Source organism: Salvelinus fontinalis, chromosome 18 (genome assembly GCF_029448725.1).
Source record: "Salvelinus fontinalis isolate EN_2023a chromosome 18, ASM2944872v1, whole genome shotgun sequence".
In the NCBI taxonomy this organism is placed as follows: domain Eukaryota; kingdom Metazoa; phylum Chordata; class Actinopteri; order Salmoniformes; family Salmonidae; genus Salvelinus; species Salvelinus fontinalis.
The window spans coordinates 33,414,901-33,436,088 of record NC_074682.1 but is presented as its reverse complement, the minus strand read 5'-3'; the positions used below and the strand labels follow the sequence as shown (position 1 = coordinate 33,436,088).

The following is a 21,188-nucleotide window of genomic DNA, read 5'->3' as shown; positions in this document are numbered from 1 at the left end:
ATATTATATATTTTAGATTCTTCAAAACAGCCACCCTTTTCCCTGATGACAGCACACTCTTGGCATTAACTCAACCAGCTTCACCTGGAATGCTTTTCCAACAGTTTTGAAGGAGTTATCGCATTTGTTGGCTGCTTTTCCTTCACTCTGTGGTCCAACTCATCCCAAAGAATCTCAATTGGGTTGTCGGGTGATTGTGGAGGCCAGGTCATCTGCTGCAGCTCTCCACCACTGGCCTTCTCGGTGAAATAGCCCTTACACAGCCTGGAGGTGTGTTGGGTCATTGTCCTGTATAAAAACAAATGATAGTCCCACAGCGCAAACCATATGGGATGGTGTATCGCTGCAGAATGCTGTGGTAGCCATGCTGGTTAAGTGTGCCTTGAATTATAAATAAATTATAACACACAACAAAATCCACAAAGGAACTTTGAACAAAATTAACTTTTAACCTGTTAATTGAAATGCATTCCAGGTGACTACCTCGTGAAGCTGGTTTAGAGAATGCCAAGAGTGTGCAAAGCTGTCATCAAGGCAAAGGGTGGCTACTTTGAAGAATCTAAATTGATTTGTTTGACACTTTTTTGGTTACTACATGATTCCATATGTGTTATTTCATAGTGTTGATTATTCACAATGTAAAAATAGTAAAATAAAGAAAAACCCTTGAATGAGTAGGTGTGTCCAAACTTTTGACTGGTACTGTAAATATACTTATAATTTTAGTGTGCTTGCTTCAGTAAAATCTGTGACATCTAAATTCCACTCGGTGTAAGTTAGTTCATAAAAAAAACTGAATTGTGTTGACATTTGACAAATAAACATTAAACAAATGGCAATATTTACAGTGTAACCACCAGGGAATTAAAGCAATAACAAGCACATCTCTGATTTCAAAATGAATGACTGGGTTAACCCTATTTGAGTGATGATGTGTTGGGTGTTTGCCTTTCACACCAGTGGCCCGGGTTTGCCCCACCATTTGCTATAATATTACAAATCATATTTATGGAATCGAGCAAACCATAGATTATTGCTCTCCAGCTACGTATCGCATCATGAATAATTAGCTGATGTCTGACTTTAAACCGAACTCTGCATTCAGCACTCCTTTATTCTTTTGCTGTAATCAATAATTCCAGAATGTTTATTCCAGGAAGGAACAATCTGGAACTTGAATCAGAATCTTTGTGGTTTCAGATCAATCTCTCAAGTTTCATCTCAATACATTTTAGCTTCACACAGTAAGTTATTCCTCAAAGCAGTCATCACTCAACACTGTAGGGAAAAAACAAACCATGATTCAGTATCACACTTACTTACACACGTATGCGCAAACACACACACACACGCACACACACACACACACACACACACACACACACACACACACACACACACACACACACACACACACACACACACACACACACACACACACACACACACACACACACACACACACACACACACACACACACACACACACACACACACACACACACACACATGGTCTACCTGTGTGTAACATGAAAACAGATTGACACAAACCCTCAACATACTTGAGTTTTTCCATCCTCCAGTCCTGCAGAGATCAGCTTTAATCATGAGTCTCCTGGGTGGTTGTAGCTCAGGTCCAGTTCTCTCAGATGGGAGGGATTTGACCTGAGAGCTGAGGCCAGAGAAGCACAGCCTTCCTCTGTGACCAGGCAGCTTGAAAGCCTGTAGAGACTGTATCTGTCACGACTCCTACCGAAGGTGGCTCCCCTTCCTGTTGGGGTGGCGCTCGGCAGTCGTCGTCACCGGCCTACTAGCTGCCACTAATCCCTTTTCCCCTTTCTGTTTATTGGTTTCACCTGTTTGTGTTTTAGGCTGATTAGTCGGGCTGCTGGTTGTGGAGGATTGTTTGGTGTACGTGTGTACACGTCTGTGAATTACGGGTTTCCCATTTCTATGGGTTTTGCTGGACTGTTTAAGTCCCCACGTGTTTGGGGCATTTGTTTTGGTGTGCGCCCTGTGTTTTGTGGGGTTGGTTTATGTCCACCGGTTTTTGTGCATTAAAAGGAATAGCACTACCCTGAACTTTCTGCTTCCTGCGCCTGGCTTCTCACCCACTACACCCCGGACGTTACAGTATCATGATTTCTACATGTAGCATATCAAATCAAATTAGACTAACAGTGAAATGCTTCCTTACGGGCCCTTCCCAACAATGCAGAGAGAATTATTATTTTTTTTAATTGAAAAATATACAAATGATGACACAAGTAATAAATACACAATGAGTAACGATAACTTGGCTATATACAGGGGGTACCAGTACCGAGTCAATGTGCAGGGGTACGAAGTAATTTAGGTACCTATGTACATATAGGTAGGGATAAAGTGACTAGGCAACAGGATAGATACTAAACAGTAACACCAGTAACACTAAATTATTTTATACACATAGTGTTAAAATCTCGAGAGGGAGTGTGGCAGCTATCTTTTTTTGTGTCAGCTGAACAATCACAATGAACATTTTACAAAAGCAAATGAGTGGTTTATTGTACACTGCTCAAATAAATAAAGGGAACACTTAAACAACACAATGTAACTCCAAGTCAATCACACGTCTGTGAAATCAAACTGTCCACTTAGGAAGCAACACTGATTGACAATAAATTGCACATGCTGTTGTGCAAATGGAATAGACAAAAGGTGGAAATTATAGGCAATTAGCAAGACACCCTCAATAAAGGAGTGATTCTGCAGGTGGTGACCACAGACCACTTCTCAGTTCCTATGCTTCCTGGCTGATGTTTTGGTCACTTTTGAATGCTGGCGGTGCTCTCACTCTAGTGGTAGCATGAGACGGAGTCTACAACCCACACAAGTGGCTCAGGTAGTGCAGCTCATCCAGGATGGCACATCAATGCGACCTGTGGCAAGAAGGTTTGCTGTGTCTGTCAGCGTAGTGTCCAGAGCATGGAGGCGCTACCAGGAGACAGGCCAGTACATCAGGAGACGTGGAGGAGGCCGTAGGAGGGCAACAACCCAGCAGCAGGACCGCTACCTCCGCCTTTGTGCAAGGAGTAGCACTGCCAGAGCCCTGCAAAATGACCTCCAGCAGGCCACAAATGTGCATGTGTCTGCTCAAACAGTCAGAAACAGACTCCATGAGGGTGGTATGAGGGCCCGACGTCCACAGGTGGGGGTTGTGCTTACAGCCCAACACCGTGCAGGACGTTTGGCATTTGCCAGAAACACCAATATGGGCAAATTCGGCACTGGCGCCCTGTGCTCTTCACAGATGAAAGCAGGTTCACACTGAGCACATGAGCACATGTGACAGACGTGACAGAGTCTGGAGACGCCGTGGAGAACGTTCTGCTGCCTGCAACATCCTCCAGCATGACCGGTTTGGCGGTGGGTCAGTCATGGTGTGGGGTGGCATTTCTCTGTGTGGCCGCACAGCCCTCCATGTGCTCGCCAGAGGTAGCCTGACTGCCATTAGGTACCGACACATGCACATTTGTGGCCTGCTGGAGGTCATTTTGCAGGGCTCTGGCAGTGCTACTCCTTGCACAAAGGCGGAGGTAGCGGTCCTGCTGCTGGGTTGTTGCCCTCCTACGGCCTCCTCCACGTCTCCTGATGTATTGGCCTGTCTCCTGGTAGCGCCTCCATGCTCTGGACACTACGCTGACAGACACAGCAAACCTTCTTGCCACAGGTCGCATTGATGTGCCATCCTGGATGAGCTGCACTACCTGAGCCACTTGTGTGGGTTGTAGACTCCGTCTCATGCTACCACTAGAGTGAGAGCACCGCCAGCATTCAAAAGTGACCAAAACATCAGCCAGGAAGCATAGGAACTGAGAAGTGGTCTGTGGTCACCACCTGCAGAATCACTCCTTTATTGAGGGTGTCTTGCTAATTGCCTATAATTTCCACCTTTTGTCTATTCCATTTGCACAACAGCATGTGCAATTTATTGTCAATCAGTGTTGCTTCCTAAGTGGACAGTTTGATTTCACAGAAGTGTGATTGACTTGGAGTTACATTGTGTTGTTTAAGTGTTCCCTTTATTTTTTTGAGCAGTGTACATTGATTTGAGTTCATACACCTCTTCCTATAACAAACATGACAAGGATGCTGATTCTTTTTGAGGTTGGATTTTTCTATCATTATGTAGATTGGGAGCAGTGAAGCTCAATTCTCATTACCAAATATATTAGGTTTGTATTGGCCTATATAAACACGTTGAACTATACTCTTTTGTTTAAAAAATACATGAATACTGACCTTAGTGTCTCCAATTTACAGTGTGGACTCTCCAGTCCAGCAGAGAGCAGCTTTACTCGTGAATCCTGCAGGTTGTTGTCACTCGGGTTCAGCTCTCTCATTTGTGAGGAGTTTGAGCTGAGAGTCGGGGCCAGAAAAGTGCAACAACTCTCTGTAAGATTATACCCATTCAGTCTAAATAAAAAGTAGAATGTTCAGTATTTTGTGTACCAAGTTATGTCTGGATGGCCTACCTGTGTAATACAGCTCTCGTACCTTTGTTCAGTAGAACCGTCTCCCTTTCTGAAAACATATAGTCAATGGGACATAGACTGGTCACTCTTCATGGACACACAGCTGGGAAAAGGTGAATCTGGTCTTTCCTGCTGGATTGGGCTTCAACTCAACAGAGACAGGCCTTGAGTCTCTAATTGATGCTGTCTAATGTTGATGATATCATATACAACGGAACTGTACATATACAACGTGCTTCTACACCTGAATTGCTTGCTGTTTGGGGTTTTAGGTGACATCAGTGACATCAGCTGATGTAAGAAGGGCTTTATCAATACATTTGATTGATTGATTTATTGAACTGTAGACTACGCTGTACACACAAAAACACACACTTACTCGCACACACATGCACACAGGGTTGGGTAAGTTACTTTCTAAATTTGATCAGTTACAGTTACTAGTTACACAACCGTTCAAAAGTTTGTGGTCACTTAGAAAGGTCCTTGTTTTTGAAAGAAAGGCAACTTTTCCCCCATTAAAATAACATCAAATTGATCAGAAATACAGTGTAGACATTGTTAATGTTGTAAATGACTATTGTAGCTGGAAACGGCAGATTTTTTATGGAATATCTACATAGGCGCACATCGGCCCATTATCAGCAACCATCACTTCTGTGTTCTAATGGCACGTTGTGTTAGCTAATCCAAGTTTATCCTTTTAAAAGGCTAATTGATCATTAGAAAACCATTTTGCAATTATGTTAGCACAGCTGAAAACTGTTGTCCTAATTAAAGAAGCAATACAACTATCCTTCTTTAGACTAGTTGAGTATCTGGAGCATCAGCATTTGTGGGTTCGATTACAGGCTCAAAATGGCCAGAAACAAAGGACTTTCTTCTGAAAGTCGTCAGTCTATTCTTTTTCTGAGAAATTGCGGCTATTCCATGCCAGAAATTGCCAAGAAACTGAAGATCTCGTACAACCCTGTGTACTACTCCCTTCACAGAACAGCGCAAACTAGCTCTAACCAGAATAGAAAGAGGAGTGGGAGGCCCCGGTGCACAACTGAGCAAAACAAGGGCATTTCTAAGTGACCACAAACTTTTGAACGGTAGTGTACCTGTCCAAAATTGTAATCAGTAATGGAACTTTTGGATTACCCAAACTCAGTAACTCAATCTGATTACTTTGGGATTACTTTCTCTTTGAGAGGCATTAGAAGAAGACAAAAAGGATCCATCAAACGCGTTTGGTGTGTCAACATAGTAGTCTCAGACTTGTGGTCAGACTCACTCAAATTTAAACTTGCACCTGTTTTCAATCCCGAATTGAATGACATTAAGAAAACAAAAAGTGACATAATGTATTTTTCCGCAATCATCCTTTCTGAATTTAAAAGTAATCCAAGAAGTAATCATCCAGTTTTTCAAAAGTATCTGGAATCTGATTACAACATTTTAGCTGTTCTTTTTGGAAATCAGATTACATGCAATCAGTTACTCCCCAAACCTGCACGTTAATGAATTTCATATGGGCATATTTTATATAAAATACAGCCCTCATACCTTTGTTCAGTAGAACCGTCTCCCTTTCTGAATACGTCTGGTCATCCCATAGACTGGTCACTCTTCATGGACACAGCTGGGAACAGGTGAGTCTGGTTTCCTGCTGCATTGGGCTTCAACACCACAGAGACCTTCAGTCTCTAATGCATGCTGTCTAATGATAATGTACAAGCTCACATACATTTTGGCTGTACAAAACAGTGTACAAAAACACACGCACACGCTCGCTTGGAAACGCACACACACTCTTTCTCTTTCTTTCTTTCTTTCTCTCTCCCTTTCCTCCCACCTTTTAGCTTTTGTGTTGGTTTCATGTTCCCCAGAGAGATTAATTTTAGAGACAGTGCCCCTGTTCTCTCTCTCCTCAGCGACACTTATTGAACCTATAACCAAAGACATCCAGCATACAGTATTTTACAGTCGAATAAAACAATAATACAGAAGGTCTTATGATGGTCATAAAACACAACATTTGAAGGAAAATACAATGAAGCACAATACAATCATCAACATCTGGAAACATCTTGATGGGGATCATTTGGGAATATGGAATGCCTTTTCTATGCCTTTTTCTATTTCTATTTACATTTCTAATTCGTTTTTTTTTCTTCAGTTTCTGTGATTCTTGTTCTCTTCTCATGTTTGTCAATTATTTATATCTCGGATCCAAGGTCAATGATAAAGTGTCACACCCTGATCTGTTTCACCTGTCTTTGTACTTGTCTTGACACCCCACCTGGTGTCTCACATCTCCCTTCATTATCCCCTGTGTATTTATACCTGCGTTTCCTGTTTGTCTGTTGCAAGTTCGTCTTGTCCTGTCAAGTCCTATCAGCGTGTTCCCGTGTTTCCTGTGCTCTAGTTTTTCCTAGTCTTCCCAGAACTGACTTTATCCGCCTCCTGTGTCTGCATCTGTGTCTTAGCCTGAGCCTGATAATAAAGACTGTTGCCTTCTCAATGTTGAATCAATAAACTTGGTCACAGTCTAGTGAAACAAATGTTCACGTTTGCATAAGCACCTGTTTTACCTTTTAATAGTATTATTTTACTAGAATAATTACTGTAGCCTATAATATTATTTGTTGGTTGTGCTCTATCTAGGTAGAGATTGTGATAATAATTGCGCTAGATAAAGTCCTTATCTCTATTATGCGGATAGCTCTGCTTCCTTTGTTACTTTACTAGAATCAGACAATACATTTAATATGTTTTCATCATTAGTTGGGTCTTTACATTTTTGTGGCCTGGAATCATAACTAGAACATCTCCAGATCAACTCACTGAAGTTTTTCCATTTCTATTCTTGAAGATGCTTGAGAAATGTTGTTTGTGCACCTCTTAATTAAATTGCATGCACTTTACCTTCTAAGTGGGGCCACCTACAACTGACCTTTGGATACCAAATACCAGAAATAAATGACTGCAGGGAAAGGGTGTACAATAATATTGTAATGATAAGGAAAACATATCTTTTAAACTACTAACCCAACTTTAAAATGTGCAGACTGACTCAAATGACATTGCTTGGGAAAGTATTTTTGTGTTAAGTATTTAAAAAATACAGTGCTGGTGAGGCACTGAAGTGGAAACATGTTTTTAACCTATCCTCTCACCTCCAGGTCAGTGATTATCTCAAGGAAGGATCCATTTAAAGGTAGGGCTACTGATAGGACTACCATAGATAGGACTTATGCCTAGTTTAACTACATGTCAGAATAATTAGAGTCAGATGCTGGAGAAACTCAACCAGGTCAGAGTGAGGGTGTATCTATCTCAACCATTTTGCCTTTACTTAACATTGACATTGAATATGTTGAAAACTTCCATCACAGTCTTCCCAGAATAGAGTTACATCCACTTGTCATTTTGAAACATTATTGTTCACAGGAGTTTGTTCACACCTCTTGAAATGTTTTGTTGTTGAAAGAGTTTGGAGACTTCAAATATTAGAATGGTTGTGATGGTAGTTTAGGCTAGTCTCTAGTATTGGGTTGCAGCTGGTGCAATCTAATGTCAATTTTAGGGGATCTATATAGTAAGCCTTTATTGAAAAATTATTTAGGCTATTTGTTTTGGTGGAAATGTTGTTTTCTTCACCTAGCAACAGGCAAAATGTATAATAGTCCCTAAAACAAGTCAAGTTCAGCTGCTTTCGTAATCCTCCTGTGGACACCGGGAAGGAAGGATGCCCGAAGACGTCATGACTGCAGGACTCTGCTTCCATTGATAGGCCTATTACTGGAGGAGGAGAAAGTTTCGAGGAATCACTGGATTGAAGGTGGTTATAGGACTGCGGCCGACCTGCTGAGGTAGAGGTGGGAGGCTGGAAAACATACTCGATAAAGTGATCAAATCACTGCTGCAGCATAGACATTCGATTGAAACGCTTCTCCTTTTGGCGCGAGTGCGTCTTCTGATTTTCTTCAAGTAAGTGGGTCTTTTGTATGCATGTTATAGTTATTATATTTACATTTAAATTAAATAACGATCGTGAATAGCCTATACGCGCATTATAATCGTCAACATGATGTTTGATCAGGCTATATGGTTGTTCTGAATAGCAGTAACTTCGACTAAAGGTATGCTAATTGAAGGAAATTATGTTCCATTATTCCCGTAGCTAGTGTATTTAATATTTATAGTTAACTAGTTAGCTGCAATATTTAAAGCAATCAAGCTCCTTGTTTTACTGCTGCTGAAGTGATTACAATTTTTTAATCTGAATTCAGAGCCACATTGTAGTTGCACACAGATTCACCATGGAGTGGAGTGTAGTTTTCTAGGTCAGGGAAAGATTGAAAGCCAGTCAGAAATGTTGAAAAAGTGCAGACAAATCCCTTTTAACATCTTTCGATGTAAGAAACGTCCTGGTTATATATATTATGAAGGGGAAATAATGATATTCGTGAGTATTAAGGGTGATTATTTTTAACTTTTCCCCCACCCCTAAGTTTTGTCATCACCATGACATTGACAGGAAAAGTTGCCCCTGGCTGGGGCTTACAAGGTGCATGTCACGATCGTCTTCGTGAGAGAGAGAGGACCAAGGCGCAGCGTGTGCAAAATACATCTCTTTATTTTGGAAGAGAGAAAAAACACGAAACGAACACTATACACAAACTAACAAACGACCGTGAAGCTAAATAACGTAAGTGCACAGACAAGCAACAAATGTTCAACATAGACAACACCCCACAAAAGCCTACTGCCTATGGCTGCCTTAAATATGGCTTAAATATGACAATGAATGACAGCTGTCTCTGATTGAGAACCAATCCAGGCAGCCATAGGCATAACTAGACACCACTACTCTACTCTGCCCCATACACATACAACACCCCTAGACATACAAAAACACATACCTTCCCCATGTCACACCCTGACCTAACTAAAAAACATAAAGAAAACAAAGAATACTAAGGCCAGGGCGTGACAGTGCAGGGCTGTCCCCTCTCCCCCCTCAAAGACCACTCACCGTTGACACTCTCATGGCCTGGCTGAAAAGAGAGATAAAACAAAAATTCCCTTTATCTGGTTCCACAGCCCTGAGGGGTAGTATGAGCTCTGGCCCAGCCAGAGATGAAAAGATAGGAGCATGCAGAACATAGCATGAGCCCACATGTGAAACGCATTAGGCCCACAAAGTTGAGTACCTGTCTGGGGCATGCCATTCCTTCAGCCAAGCAACAGGAGAAACCTCTAGCTGCGCTGCTGACGACCTTAACACAAACCTCTCTCAGTAAATGGTGAAGCAACACAGTTACATCAGCATAATAATTAGGGAGCAATCGGTTTTTGGGGTCTAAAATGTTTGAGCTGGATGGTGACGTCTTCCCATCCATCTAGCCATCTATCCATCAATCCAATCATCTCTCTCGCTCTCTCTGAAACTGAAATATCTCCTTGCTCACCGCAAGATAAAACGGTTTTGTTACCACCATACCCAATCCTCAGTCCACCCTGGAATTGTGGTGAGGTCTAGGTTGTTGGAGAAGCCCGTGAGGCTGAATGTCTGCCAGATAGCCAGTCTCTAATGACTGCTTGATGACTGACAACTGAGGATAATGTCAAAACATAAGAAGACTCTTCTTTCTGGCTGATGAAATGCAACAAACATGCTGACCATGTGACTCAAACCACTCACCACACAAGCTGTAGCTGGTCCATTGAATAAGCTTTCGTTTTCTGTTGGTATCAGATATTCAATCGGTTCAGAGGTCCCTCAATCGTTAAAACATGTAAAAAGAAAAAACCCTTTTCATACATGAATATCCCTTCACACTCAACTTTGAATTCAAATATGATTCCATTCATTTCAGCAACTCATAGCACAATACAGTCTTCAAGTTGCCTAAATACATTACCTTGCTTATTTCAGTCATTCATTGATCATTCTGGTCCGTGTCTCCCTCCTCCAGTTTACACACAGTGCGGTGAGTTCCCTGCCCTTTCCGAACCATGCCGTCTCGGTGCCCTCTCCTGTGTCACCTAGCCATGCTACTCTGTGTGTGGGCACTATGCCAGGCCCAGTCGGACACCGAGCTTCCCCCTGGCACCCCCATCATCCAGCTGCGTCTGGCAGGGGACAAACGCAAGCACTACGAGGGCCGGGTGGAGGTCTACTACAATGGCGAGTGGGGCACGGTGTGCGACGACGACTTCTCTATCCATGCGGCCAACATATTGTGCAGAGAGCTGGGCTACGTGGAGGCCGTGTCCTGGTCCCCGTCCTCCAAGTACGGCAAGGGAGAAGGTAAGGAACACAGAGGAGTAGGGGCTTAAAGGGATAGTTCAGTAACATGTTGTAATTGGAAATCCACTTTGACCATTAAGACTTAATTAAAGGGATAGTTCAGTGAAATATATGAAAAAATATATTTGTTTCCTTTGAGAATCAATGACAGACTGCAACAAAGATTGGGTCCAGCATATTGTAGCATAAGGTGGTCCAATATTTGGAATTAGAATGATCATCATTCTTGTAACGTATTCCAGAGTGACTTTTTCTATTACCCAGGTAAATTAGAAAGATGAGATATAGTATGCCCCTCTTTGCAGGGACTATGATTAGGATTAACGAGGATATGTCTCAATGGGAACACATGAGTCTTTGACGATGGGAGGTTGGTTTAATAACATCTTTCATCTGGCTTTTATAGAGAGCAGCCAGAGCTCCATACATCTCAATACTGTTCCATTTGCAACCTTCAATCAGATTTATGGAGTTGGGAAAGTCATTAGACACACGACAATACTAGAGATATTCTTACAAAACAAGGGGGATGATGAGATTATGTCTATGTGTCTGGCTTAGTGTTTCCATTTTCCAGTCATTTTCCCCACACAAAGTTTGATTGGTGTGTATCAGCTAGCTAGACTTCAATGGGTAAAACAGTGGTTTTTGAGGGATTACGATCCCAGACATGGGAAACGTGCTGCATTAGTTACGGGATTTTCATGGAACATATGACTCTGTTTTGAGCTGCTGAGATAGAAGTCATATAATGTTCACTGCATGTGCAGCCCAAAGGGTTTCTTGATCTTGAACTATGTAGACTGGAGAGTTGGGAAAGCTGGGAAAGCTAGGCTTTTGTCGCAGCCGGTATAGGTAACATAGGAATAGGTGTGAATATCTGCCCAACATCCCCAGAGCAATTTCTTTTTGCAACATTTATAATCACAAAAGGCTGAGTTATCAAAATGTTATCTGCTAGGTGTTTCCTGCCAGGAAAGGATGTATAGATATTATTTATTTAACTAGGCAAGTCAGTTAAGAACACATTTTTATTTACAATGCCAGCCAACAGTGGGTTAACTGCCTTGTTCAGGGGCAGAATTACCTTGTCAGCTTGAGGATTTGATCCAGCAACCTTCCGGTTACTGGCCCAACACTCTAACCACTAGGCTACTTGCAGCCCCTGAAGTCATGTTGTAAGTATTAGCTAAGAAGTAACATTTATTGTTGTGGCTCATATTCAGCTTCTCCAGTGTCTGGGTTATAGACTAATTACAGAAAGAGCCTGAGGCCTATTCTGTATTTCCATGATCACTGTGCTACGTTTGGTTTCCCTCATCCCACACCACTGATTCAGACTGTTCTGGAACACATAGTTGGAGAGCAGACTGACTGATGATCCCCACCATGTAGTTGGATTGGATTCCAACAATGTAATGTGGTTGTGAAGGTCTGTTGTGATTGATTAGACCATTTAGATTAGTCTAAAGAGCCATACACATTTTTTTGACAGGTGATGGCAACATAAATTCTGTAACACATATCTTGCATGAAATGGTCAAATTTGGTCAGTCTAACCTAAGTGAAAAGGTGAGTTGTCATGAACTGTCATGATATAAGTTAATGGTCCAACGCAAATGTTTTTATCTCAATATCAAATAATTTTGGGGTAACAATTAAGTACCTTCCTGTGATTGTTTTCAAATTATATGGTCAAAAGAAACAAAAATATATTTTTAGCCAAGAGCAATTTCTCAAGCAAGAATTTTGCTAGGACTGTCTGAGAGTGGTCTAAGTAGGGAGTGAACTGTCTGGGAGTGTAGGGAGTAGGGAGCCAATAACTAGCTGTTATTGGCAGGAACGTTTGGAACTCTCTTTCTTATTGGGCTATTAACAAAATTTCAGGCTGGCTTTTCAAACAGCTCTTACAGTTTAATGGCATTATCATATATTTTTTTTTACAATTTTACATTATTATTTCAACCTAATAGTATGAAAATATATATAAAACACAGGAAAATCACATTTTGATTGCACTGGGCTTTTAAAATCTTTAAAAATGGATTTGAGCAATCTCATGCCCACTTCATTAAGGTCCTGGACCCAGATTCAAATCAAATCAAATTAAATGAACAGTCTATGACTTTGGTGACTGGAGTCTTTGATCATTTTTTGTACCTTCCTCTGACACCGCCTAGTATATAGGTCCTGGATGGAAGGAAGCTTGGCCCCAGAGATGTACTGGGCCGTACGCACTACCCTCTGTAGCACCTTACGGTTGGATGCCGAGCAGTTGCCATAACAGGCGGTGATGCAACCGGTGAGGATGCTCTCGATGGTGCAGCTGTAGATATTTTTGAGGATCTGGGGACCCATGCCAAATCTTTTCAGTCTCCTGAGGGGGAAAATGAGTTGTCGTGCCCTCTTCACGACTGTCTTGGTGTGTTTGGACCATGATAGTTTGTTGGTGATGTGGACACCAAGAAACTTGAAACTCTCGACCAGCTCCACTACAGCCCCGTCGATGTGAATGGAGGTTTGTTCGGCCCTCCTTTTCTTGTAGTCCACGATTATCTCCTTTGTCTTGTTCACGTTGAGGGAGAGGTTGTTGTCCTGGCACAACACTGCCAGGTCTCTGACCTCCTCCCTATAGGCTGTCTGTAACGTTCCTGACCTGTTTTATGTTGTTTTTGTATGTGTATATGGTCAGGGCGTGAGTTTTGGGTGGGCAGTCTATGTTTTCTGTTTCTATGTTGGTTTTGGGTTGCCTGGTATGGCTCTTAATTAGAGGCAGGTGTTTTGCGTTTTCCTCTAATTGAGAGTCATATTTAGGTAGGGTGTTCTCACTGTTTGTTTGTGGGTGATTGTCTCCTGTGTCGTCGATGTATGCACCATACGGGACTGTTTGGCTGTTCGTTCGTTTGATGTAGTCTGTTTCCTGTCCGTGAGTTCTACGTTTAGTCAGTTAAGTTCATGTTCAGGTTTCGTCTACGTCGTTTTCTTGTTTTTGTAATTTTGTAAGTGTTTTGTTTTCGTGTTGCCGTCGTGTCGAATAAAGAGATGGCTTATTTCCCTAATGCTGCATTTTGGTCCACTGATCCTTCTCTCCTCTCCTCGTCCGAGGATGAGGAGAACGACAGCCCTTACACTGTCTCATCGTTGTCAGTGATCAGTTGTCAGCAAACTTAAAAACTTCTTCGGGATCAGTGTCCCTTCCACGGGACGGTTGAGCTAACGTAGGCTAATGCGATTTACAAGAAAATTTCCCAGGACATAGACATATCTGATATTGCTAGAAAGCTTTAATTCTTGTTAATCTGTGCACTGTCCAATTTACAGTAGCTATTATAGTGAAAGAATACTATGCTATTGTTTGAGGAGAGTGCACAATTTTGAACATAAAAAGTTATTAATAAACAAATTTGGCATATTTGTGCAGTCTTGATACAGTTTGAACAGAAATGCAATGGTTCATTGGATCAGTCTAAAACGTTGCATATACACTGCTGCCATCTCGTGGCCAAAATGTATATTGCACCTGGGCTGGAGTAATACATTATGGCCTTTCTCCTGCTACAGGAAGTTAGATTTTAGTATGTCGTTCCAGGCGAAAATTGAAATAAAAGGGACGGCTCCTTAAGGTTTTAATGAGGTTTTAATGATGGTGTTAGAGTCGTGCTTGGCCATGCAGTCATGGGTGAACAAGGAGTACAGGAGCGGACTAAGCACGCACCCCTGAGGTGCCCCCGTGTTGAGGATCAGCGTGGCAGATGTGTTGTTGCCTACCCTTACAACCTGGGGTGTCCCGTCAGGAAGTCCAGGGTCCAGTTGCAGAGGGAGGTGTTTAGTCCCATGGTCCTTAGCTTAGTGATGATCTTTGTGGGCACTGTGGTGTTGAACGCTGAGCTGTAGTCAATGAACAGCATTCTCACATAGGTGTTCCTTTTGTCCAGGTGGGAAAGGGCAGTGTGGAGTGCGATTGAGATTGCTTCATCTGTGGATATTTTGGGGTGTTATGCAAGCTGGAGTGGGTTTAGGGTTTCCGGGAGGATGGTGAGTGCTATGGGTCGGTAGTCATTCAGGCAGGTTACCTTCGCTCTCTTAGGAACAGGGACTATGGTGGTCTGCTTAAAACATGTAGGTGTTACAGACTTGGTCAAGGAGAGGTTGAAAATGGTCCACGCATGCTCTGAGTACATGTCCTGGTTATCCATCTGGCCCCGCAGCCTTGTGAATGTTGACCTGTTTAAAGGTCTTGTTCACATCGGGTACGGACAGTGTGATCACACAGTCTTCCCGGAACAGCTGATGCTTTCGTGCATGCTTCACTGTTTCTTCCCCCGAAGCGAGCATAAAATGCATTTAACTCGTATGGTAGACTCGCGTCACTGGGCAGCTTATGGCTGGGTTTCCCCTTGTATTCCGTAATAGTTTGCAAGCCCTGCCACATCCGACGAGCGTCAGAGCCGGTGTAGTAGGATTCAAACTTTGTCCTGTATTGATGCTTTGCCTGTTTGATAGGTTGTCTGAGGGCAGAGCGGGATTTCTTATAGGCGTCTGGATTACTGTCCCACTCCTCCTGTACTCCCAGCTCTAACCTTTAGCTCGATGCATATGTTGCCTGTAATCCATGGCTTCTGTTTGGGATATGTACGTACCTTCACTGTGGGGACGATTTCATCGATGCATTTATTTATGAAGCCGGTGACTGAGGTAGTATACTCCTCAATGCCATTGGATGAATCCCGGAACATATTCCAGTCTGTGTACCTTGGCATCCGCATCATATGACCACTTCTGTATTGAGCGAGTCACTGGTACTTCCTGCTTTAGTTTTTGCTTGTAAGCATGAATCAGGAGGATAGAATTATTGTCAGATTTGCCAAATGGAGGGCGAGGGAGAGCTTTGTAAGCGTCTCTGTGTGTGGAGTAAAGGTGGTCTAGAGTTTTTTTCCCTCTGGTGCACATGTGACATGCTGGTTAAACGAATTTAAGTTTGCCTGCATTAAAGTCCCCGGCCACAAGAAGCGCCGCTTCTGGATGATCATTTTCTTGTTTGCTTATGGCCTTATACAGCTCGTTGAGTGCGGTCTTAGTGACAGCCTCGGTTTGTGGTGGACAGCTACGAAAAATATAGATGAAAACTCTCTTGGTAGATAGTGTGGTCTGCAGTTTATCTTAAAAATGTTTTAACCTTTATTTAACTAGGCAAGTCAGTTAAGAACAAATTTGTATTTACAAGACAGCCTACCCTGGCCAAACCCAGATGATGCGGGGCCAATTGTGCGCTGTCCTATGTGACTCCCGATCACGGCCGGTTGTGATACAGCCCAGGATCGATCCCGAGTCTATAGTTACACTTAGACTGCTGCGCCACTCAGTCCCCCACTCAGTCATGATGTACTCTACCTCAGGCGACCGATACCTCAAGTCCTCATTAACGGCAGGTAGCCTAGTGGTTAGCGTGTTGTACTAGTAACCAAAAGGTTACAAGATCAAGTCCCCAAGCTGACAAGGATAAAATAAAAAATCTGTCATTCTGCCCCTGAACAAGGCTGTCATTGAAAATAATACTTTTCTTAATTTCTCTAGGGTAGGTGAGACGCTAACGTCCCACCAGGCCAACATCCAGTGAAACTGCAGAGAGCTAACATTATAAATACACCATTCGTTGTATTAAACATTCTTGTAAATACATGTATCTTACATCATTTAAAAGATGAACGTCTTATTAATCCAGCCGCCGTGTCAGATTTCAAAAAGGTTTATTGCAAAAGCAAACATGCGATTTTCTGAGGACGGCGCCCCACACACACAAGTATTACTAGCATTTTCCAACCAAGCATTACGTCACAAAAGTCAGAATTAACAATAAAATAAATCGCTTACCATTGAAGATCTTCCTCTGGTGGCAATGCCAAGTGTCCTAACTACACATTGAATGTTCGTTTTGTTTGATAAAATATATTTTTATAGCCTAACACGAAACATTTGTAAACCGGTTGCGTCGTGATTTCCGTCTCATTCAACTTTGGACGAAGCGTTCGTGGTAATTACACACACTAAACAAACGTTTATCCAGTCATGGTTGGTTTCATTGCAATCCTCTGGTTGTTACTAACATAACCATACATGATGGCTCTTTTCCTGGGACGTATTGACCGAAACAAACCGATTTGAAGACACCAATCAATGACCTCATTGCGCACCAATGGTAGGACCGGTCTATCGTTGATTGACTGTATTTTGGCCCATTGACCACTGATCATCTTGAAATCTAGCTTGGACGATAGCCAATGAGCTGAGGTAAACGGCAATATGTAATGGTTATACGTTTGAAGACCAGCCTTTGTTGTAAACTCTGGCGTAAAAGAGGTTCATTCGCCATTGCAAATCCTACTTGACGGAGCCACGAGTGTTACGCATAGCGGTACATATTCAATAGCATTTTCAACAAGTTTATATATTTAAATTATGGCGAATAAATCAGGAAAAGCTAAAACAAAGTCTAGGTATTCAGATTTAACCCAAATTATAGAGGAAATTGATTGAGACAGCCCCCCATCTCACAGATTAGCCTTCAGGGAGCTGCTCATCCAGGAGCTTGCTAGCTACAGCAAGTCCACTGCAGCACCTTCTGCTCCGTCAACCAGTGGTGTTCACCTGCCCAGATTAATCTCTGCAGGCATGAATGTGCCTCAGGGCAAAAAGGGCACAGTGGGAAGGCGACGTTGTGCCCTTTGTCACAGGAAATGCCCCATCACCTGCACCACCTGTTCAGTAAGCCTCTGCTTTGCAGCAGAAAGAGACTGCTATGGGCCATGGCACCAGGACTGAGGGCTGAGGGTCTTCACAATATTTATCTATTTATTTATTTATAAAATATACAATATTGTAAATAGAAAATGTGTAAATAGTTACCCTTGTTATTTGTTTATTATTATTATTATTATTATTATTATTTATTTATTTTTTCATACATATATATATTTATTTTTGGGGGGTGTGTTAGAATAGCATTTATGTATTTTGTATATAGTTATTTCCTTCAAAATGTATCACTGTACCAATTCGGCCACTTGGGTACATTTGGGTACATTTGTGTGGGACACCTGGGTGACTTCATGCTCAATGTCATGTAGCTCTATCTGTCTAGTTATCTGTCTAAAACTTTGCTCAGCTATTGTTGCCATCTTATGTTCTTCATTCAAATCATCCACAGCATCCTATCTGTATGTTTGGCTGTTCTTGGTCATTTGAAAGATGATGCAGCAACAATAAAAAACAGAAAACGTATGTTTATTTCCTTGTATTTTCTTCTACCAGATCTATTGTGTTATATTCTCCTACATTCAATTCACATTTCCACAAAATCCAGAGTGTTTCCTTTCAAAGGATACCAAGAATATGCAAATCCTTGCTTCTGGGCCTGAGCTAGAGGCAGTTAGATTAGGGTATGTCTTTAGGCGGAAATTGAGAAGAAGGGGAGGTACCCCAAAGAAGTTAACTGAATGGCCTAGTTAAATAAAACATTTAAAAATTAACAGCGCCAGCTGTTATTGACAAATAGACACACCACCCCTCGTCTTACCAGACGTAGCTGTTCTGTCTTGCTGATGCACAGAACACCCAGCCAACTGAATCTTATCCATATCGACTCGGTGAAACAAGGTATTACTGTTTTACTGTCATGTTGGTAAGATAGTCTCGAGTGGAGATTGTTCAGTTTATTTTCCAGTGATTGCACGTTGGCCAATAGAATGGATGGTAGAGGCGGGTTACCCACTTGCGGATTAATTCTCACAAGGCACCCCGATTTCCACCCCCTGTATTTCCGTCTTTTCTTCACGCGAATGGCGTGAATTTGGGCCTGGTCTCGGAGAAGCAGTAAATCCTTTGCGTCGGACTCATTAAAGAAAAAATCTTTGTCCAGTTCGAGGTAAGTAATCGCTGTTCTGATATCCTGAAGCTCTTTTCGGTTATAAGAGACGGTAGCAGCAACATTATGTACACAATAAGTTACAAGCAATGCGAAAAAACACACAAAATAGCTCAGTTGGTTAGGAGCCTGTAAAACGGCAACCATGCCCTTCTGGCGCCATTATTCAGTCTAGATTATGCCTAGTCCTGGATTTTCAATGGAGAAAATACAATATATTGAAAGTATGTTTTAGTCCACAATGAGACTGGCCCAAAGTGTTACCCAAAGGTGTTGTCTGTTGAAGCTTAAAATTGATATAGGGTGTTGGTGAGGGTTCCCTTAAATTAATGTGTGGTCATTAGAGGTGTCTCCATCCCCCATTGTTCATAGGTCGGATCTGGCTGGACAATGTCCACTGTTCAGGGCGGGAGAGAACACTGGCCCAGTGTAAGTCCAATGGCTTCGGAGTGTCCGACTGCAAACACTCTGAGGACGTGGGAGTGGTGTGTAACCAGAGACGCATCCCCGGCTTCAAGTTCATCAGTAGCTTCACCAACAGTGTGGAGGTAAGCCTAAAACATAAACACACATGTTAGCACATATAAATACAGACACACACACTTATGTACACACGGCTGCACGGCCGCTCAAACACACATACACACAACACACACACACCATACATGATTGCTTCTTTGCTTTTGTTGGATGCTGTTACGGTGCAATTTCACAGAAATGCAAGACAGATGTGGAGCAATAGCTGAGAATATGTGTTTAACGTTTGAAAGGAGTTAGGGGGAAAGAATTCTGGATATCAGGGATCTAGTGTCGAAATGTCTTACGGTAAACCCTTTCGTCAAACCCAGTTTCCATGCTCCAACCTGTTGGAGACAGGAAGGGAAGTGGAAGGGTAGAGCAGGGAGGGAGGTGCAAGGGTAGGGAGGTAGGAAGGTGGAAGGGTAAGGAAGGAGTGAGTGGGAAGTGTAGGGAGGGCGGAAGGTGGAAGGGTACACTCTTAAAGGTGCTATCTAGAACCAATAAAGGTACTTATGCTGTTCCAATAAGGTAACCCTTTGAAGAACCCTTTTTGGTTCCATGCAGAACACTTTCTACAGAGGGTTCTACATGGAACCCAAAAGAGTTCTACCTGGAACCAAAAAGGGTTCAACCTGGAACCAAAAAGGTTCTCCTATCGGGACAGCTGAAGAACTGTTTTGGTACCGTTTTTTCGAGAGTGTAGGGAGGAAGGGAGGTAGGAGGAAGGGAGGTAGACAGGTAGAGAGGAAGGGAGGTAGAAGGGTAGAAAGGAAGGGAGGTAGAAGGGTAGAGAGGAAGTGAGGTAGAAGGGTAGAAAGGAAGGGAGGTAGAAGGGTAGAAAGGAAGGGAGGTAGAAGGGTTGAGAGGAAGGGAGGTAGAATGGTTGAGAGGAAGGGAGGTAGAAGGGTAGAGAGGACAGGAGGTAGAAGGGTAGAAAGAAAGGGAGGTTTTTATTTTGTATTTCCCCTTTATTTAACCAGGTAGACCAGTTGAGAACAAGTTCTCATTTACAACTGCGACCTGGCCAAGATAAAGCAAAGCAGTGCAACAAAATCAACAACACAGAGTTACACATAAAGAAACGTACAGTCAATAACAATAGAAAGATCTATGTACAGTCTGTGCAAATGTAGAAGATTAGGGAGGTAGGCAATAAATAGGCCATAGAGGCGAAAATAATTACAATTTAGCATTAACACTGGAGTGGTAGATGTGCAGATGATGATGTACAAGTAGAGATACTGTGGTGCAAAAGAGCAAGAAGATAAATAACAATATGGGGATGAAGTAGTTGGTTGTGCTATTTACAGATTGGCTGTGTACAGGTACAGTGATCTGTAAGCTGCTCTGACAGCTGATGCTTAAAGTTAGAGAGGGAGATATAAGTCTCCAGCTTCAGTGATTTTTGCAATTCGTTCCAGTCATTGGAAGCAGAGAACTGGAAGGAAAGGCGGAAGTGTTGGCTTTGGGTGTGACCAGTGAAATATACCTGCTGGAGCGAGTGCTATGGGTGAGCTGAGATAAGGCGGCACTTTACCTAGCAAAGACTTATAAATGACCTGGAGTCAGTGGGTTTGGCAACAAATCTGTAGCGAGGGCCAGCCAACGAGAGCATACAGGTCGCAGTGGTGGGTAGTATATGGGGCTTTGGTGACAAAACAGATGTTACTGTGATAGACTACATCCAGTTTGCTGAGTAGAGCGTTCGGAGGCTATGTTGTAAATTACATTGCCGAAGTCAAGGATTGATAGGATAGTCAGTTTTACGAGGGTATGTTTCGCAGCATGAGTGAAGGAGGCTTTGTTTGCGAAATAGGAAGCCGATTCTAGATTTAATTTTGGATTGAAGATGCTCAATGTCAGTCTGGAAGGAGAGTTTACAGTCTAACCAGACACCTAGGTATTTGTAGTTGTTCACATATTCTAA

General features: G+C 42.5%; 1 protein-coding gene and 1 pseudogene across 1 annotated transcript in view; one reads left to right on the top strand and one right to left on the bottom strand.

Moving 5' to 3' along the window:
* Positions 1-1,420: 1,420 nt before the first annotated feature.
* On the bottom strand, positions 1,421-6,828 carry LOC129816023 (ribonuclease inhibitor-like; annotated as a pseudogene).
* A 1,406-nt stretch (positions 6,829-8,234) lies between these two features.
* LOC129815328 (lysyl oxidase homolog 2A-like) overlaps positions 8,235-21,188 on the top strand; it is a 71,350-nt gene continuing 58,396 nt past the window's right edge. The window contains exons 1-3 of the mRNA XM_055869034.1: positions 8,235-8,495; positions 10,487-10,821; positions 19,115-19,290. Coding sequence (XP_055725009.1) covers positions 10,527-10,821; positions 19,115-19,290 — 471 coding nt within the window. The 5' untranslated portion in view covers positions 8,235-8,495; positions 10,487-10,526. The remainder of the gene's footprint in view (positions 8,496-10,486; positions 10,822-19,114; positions 19,291-21,188) is intronic.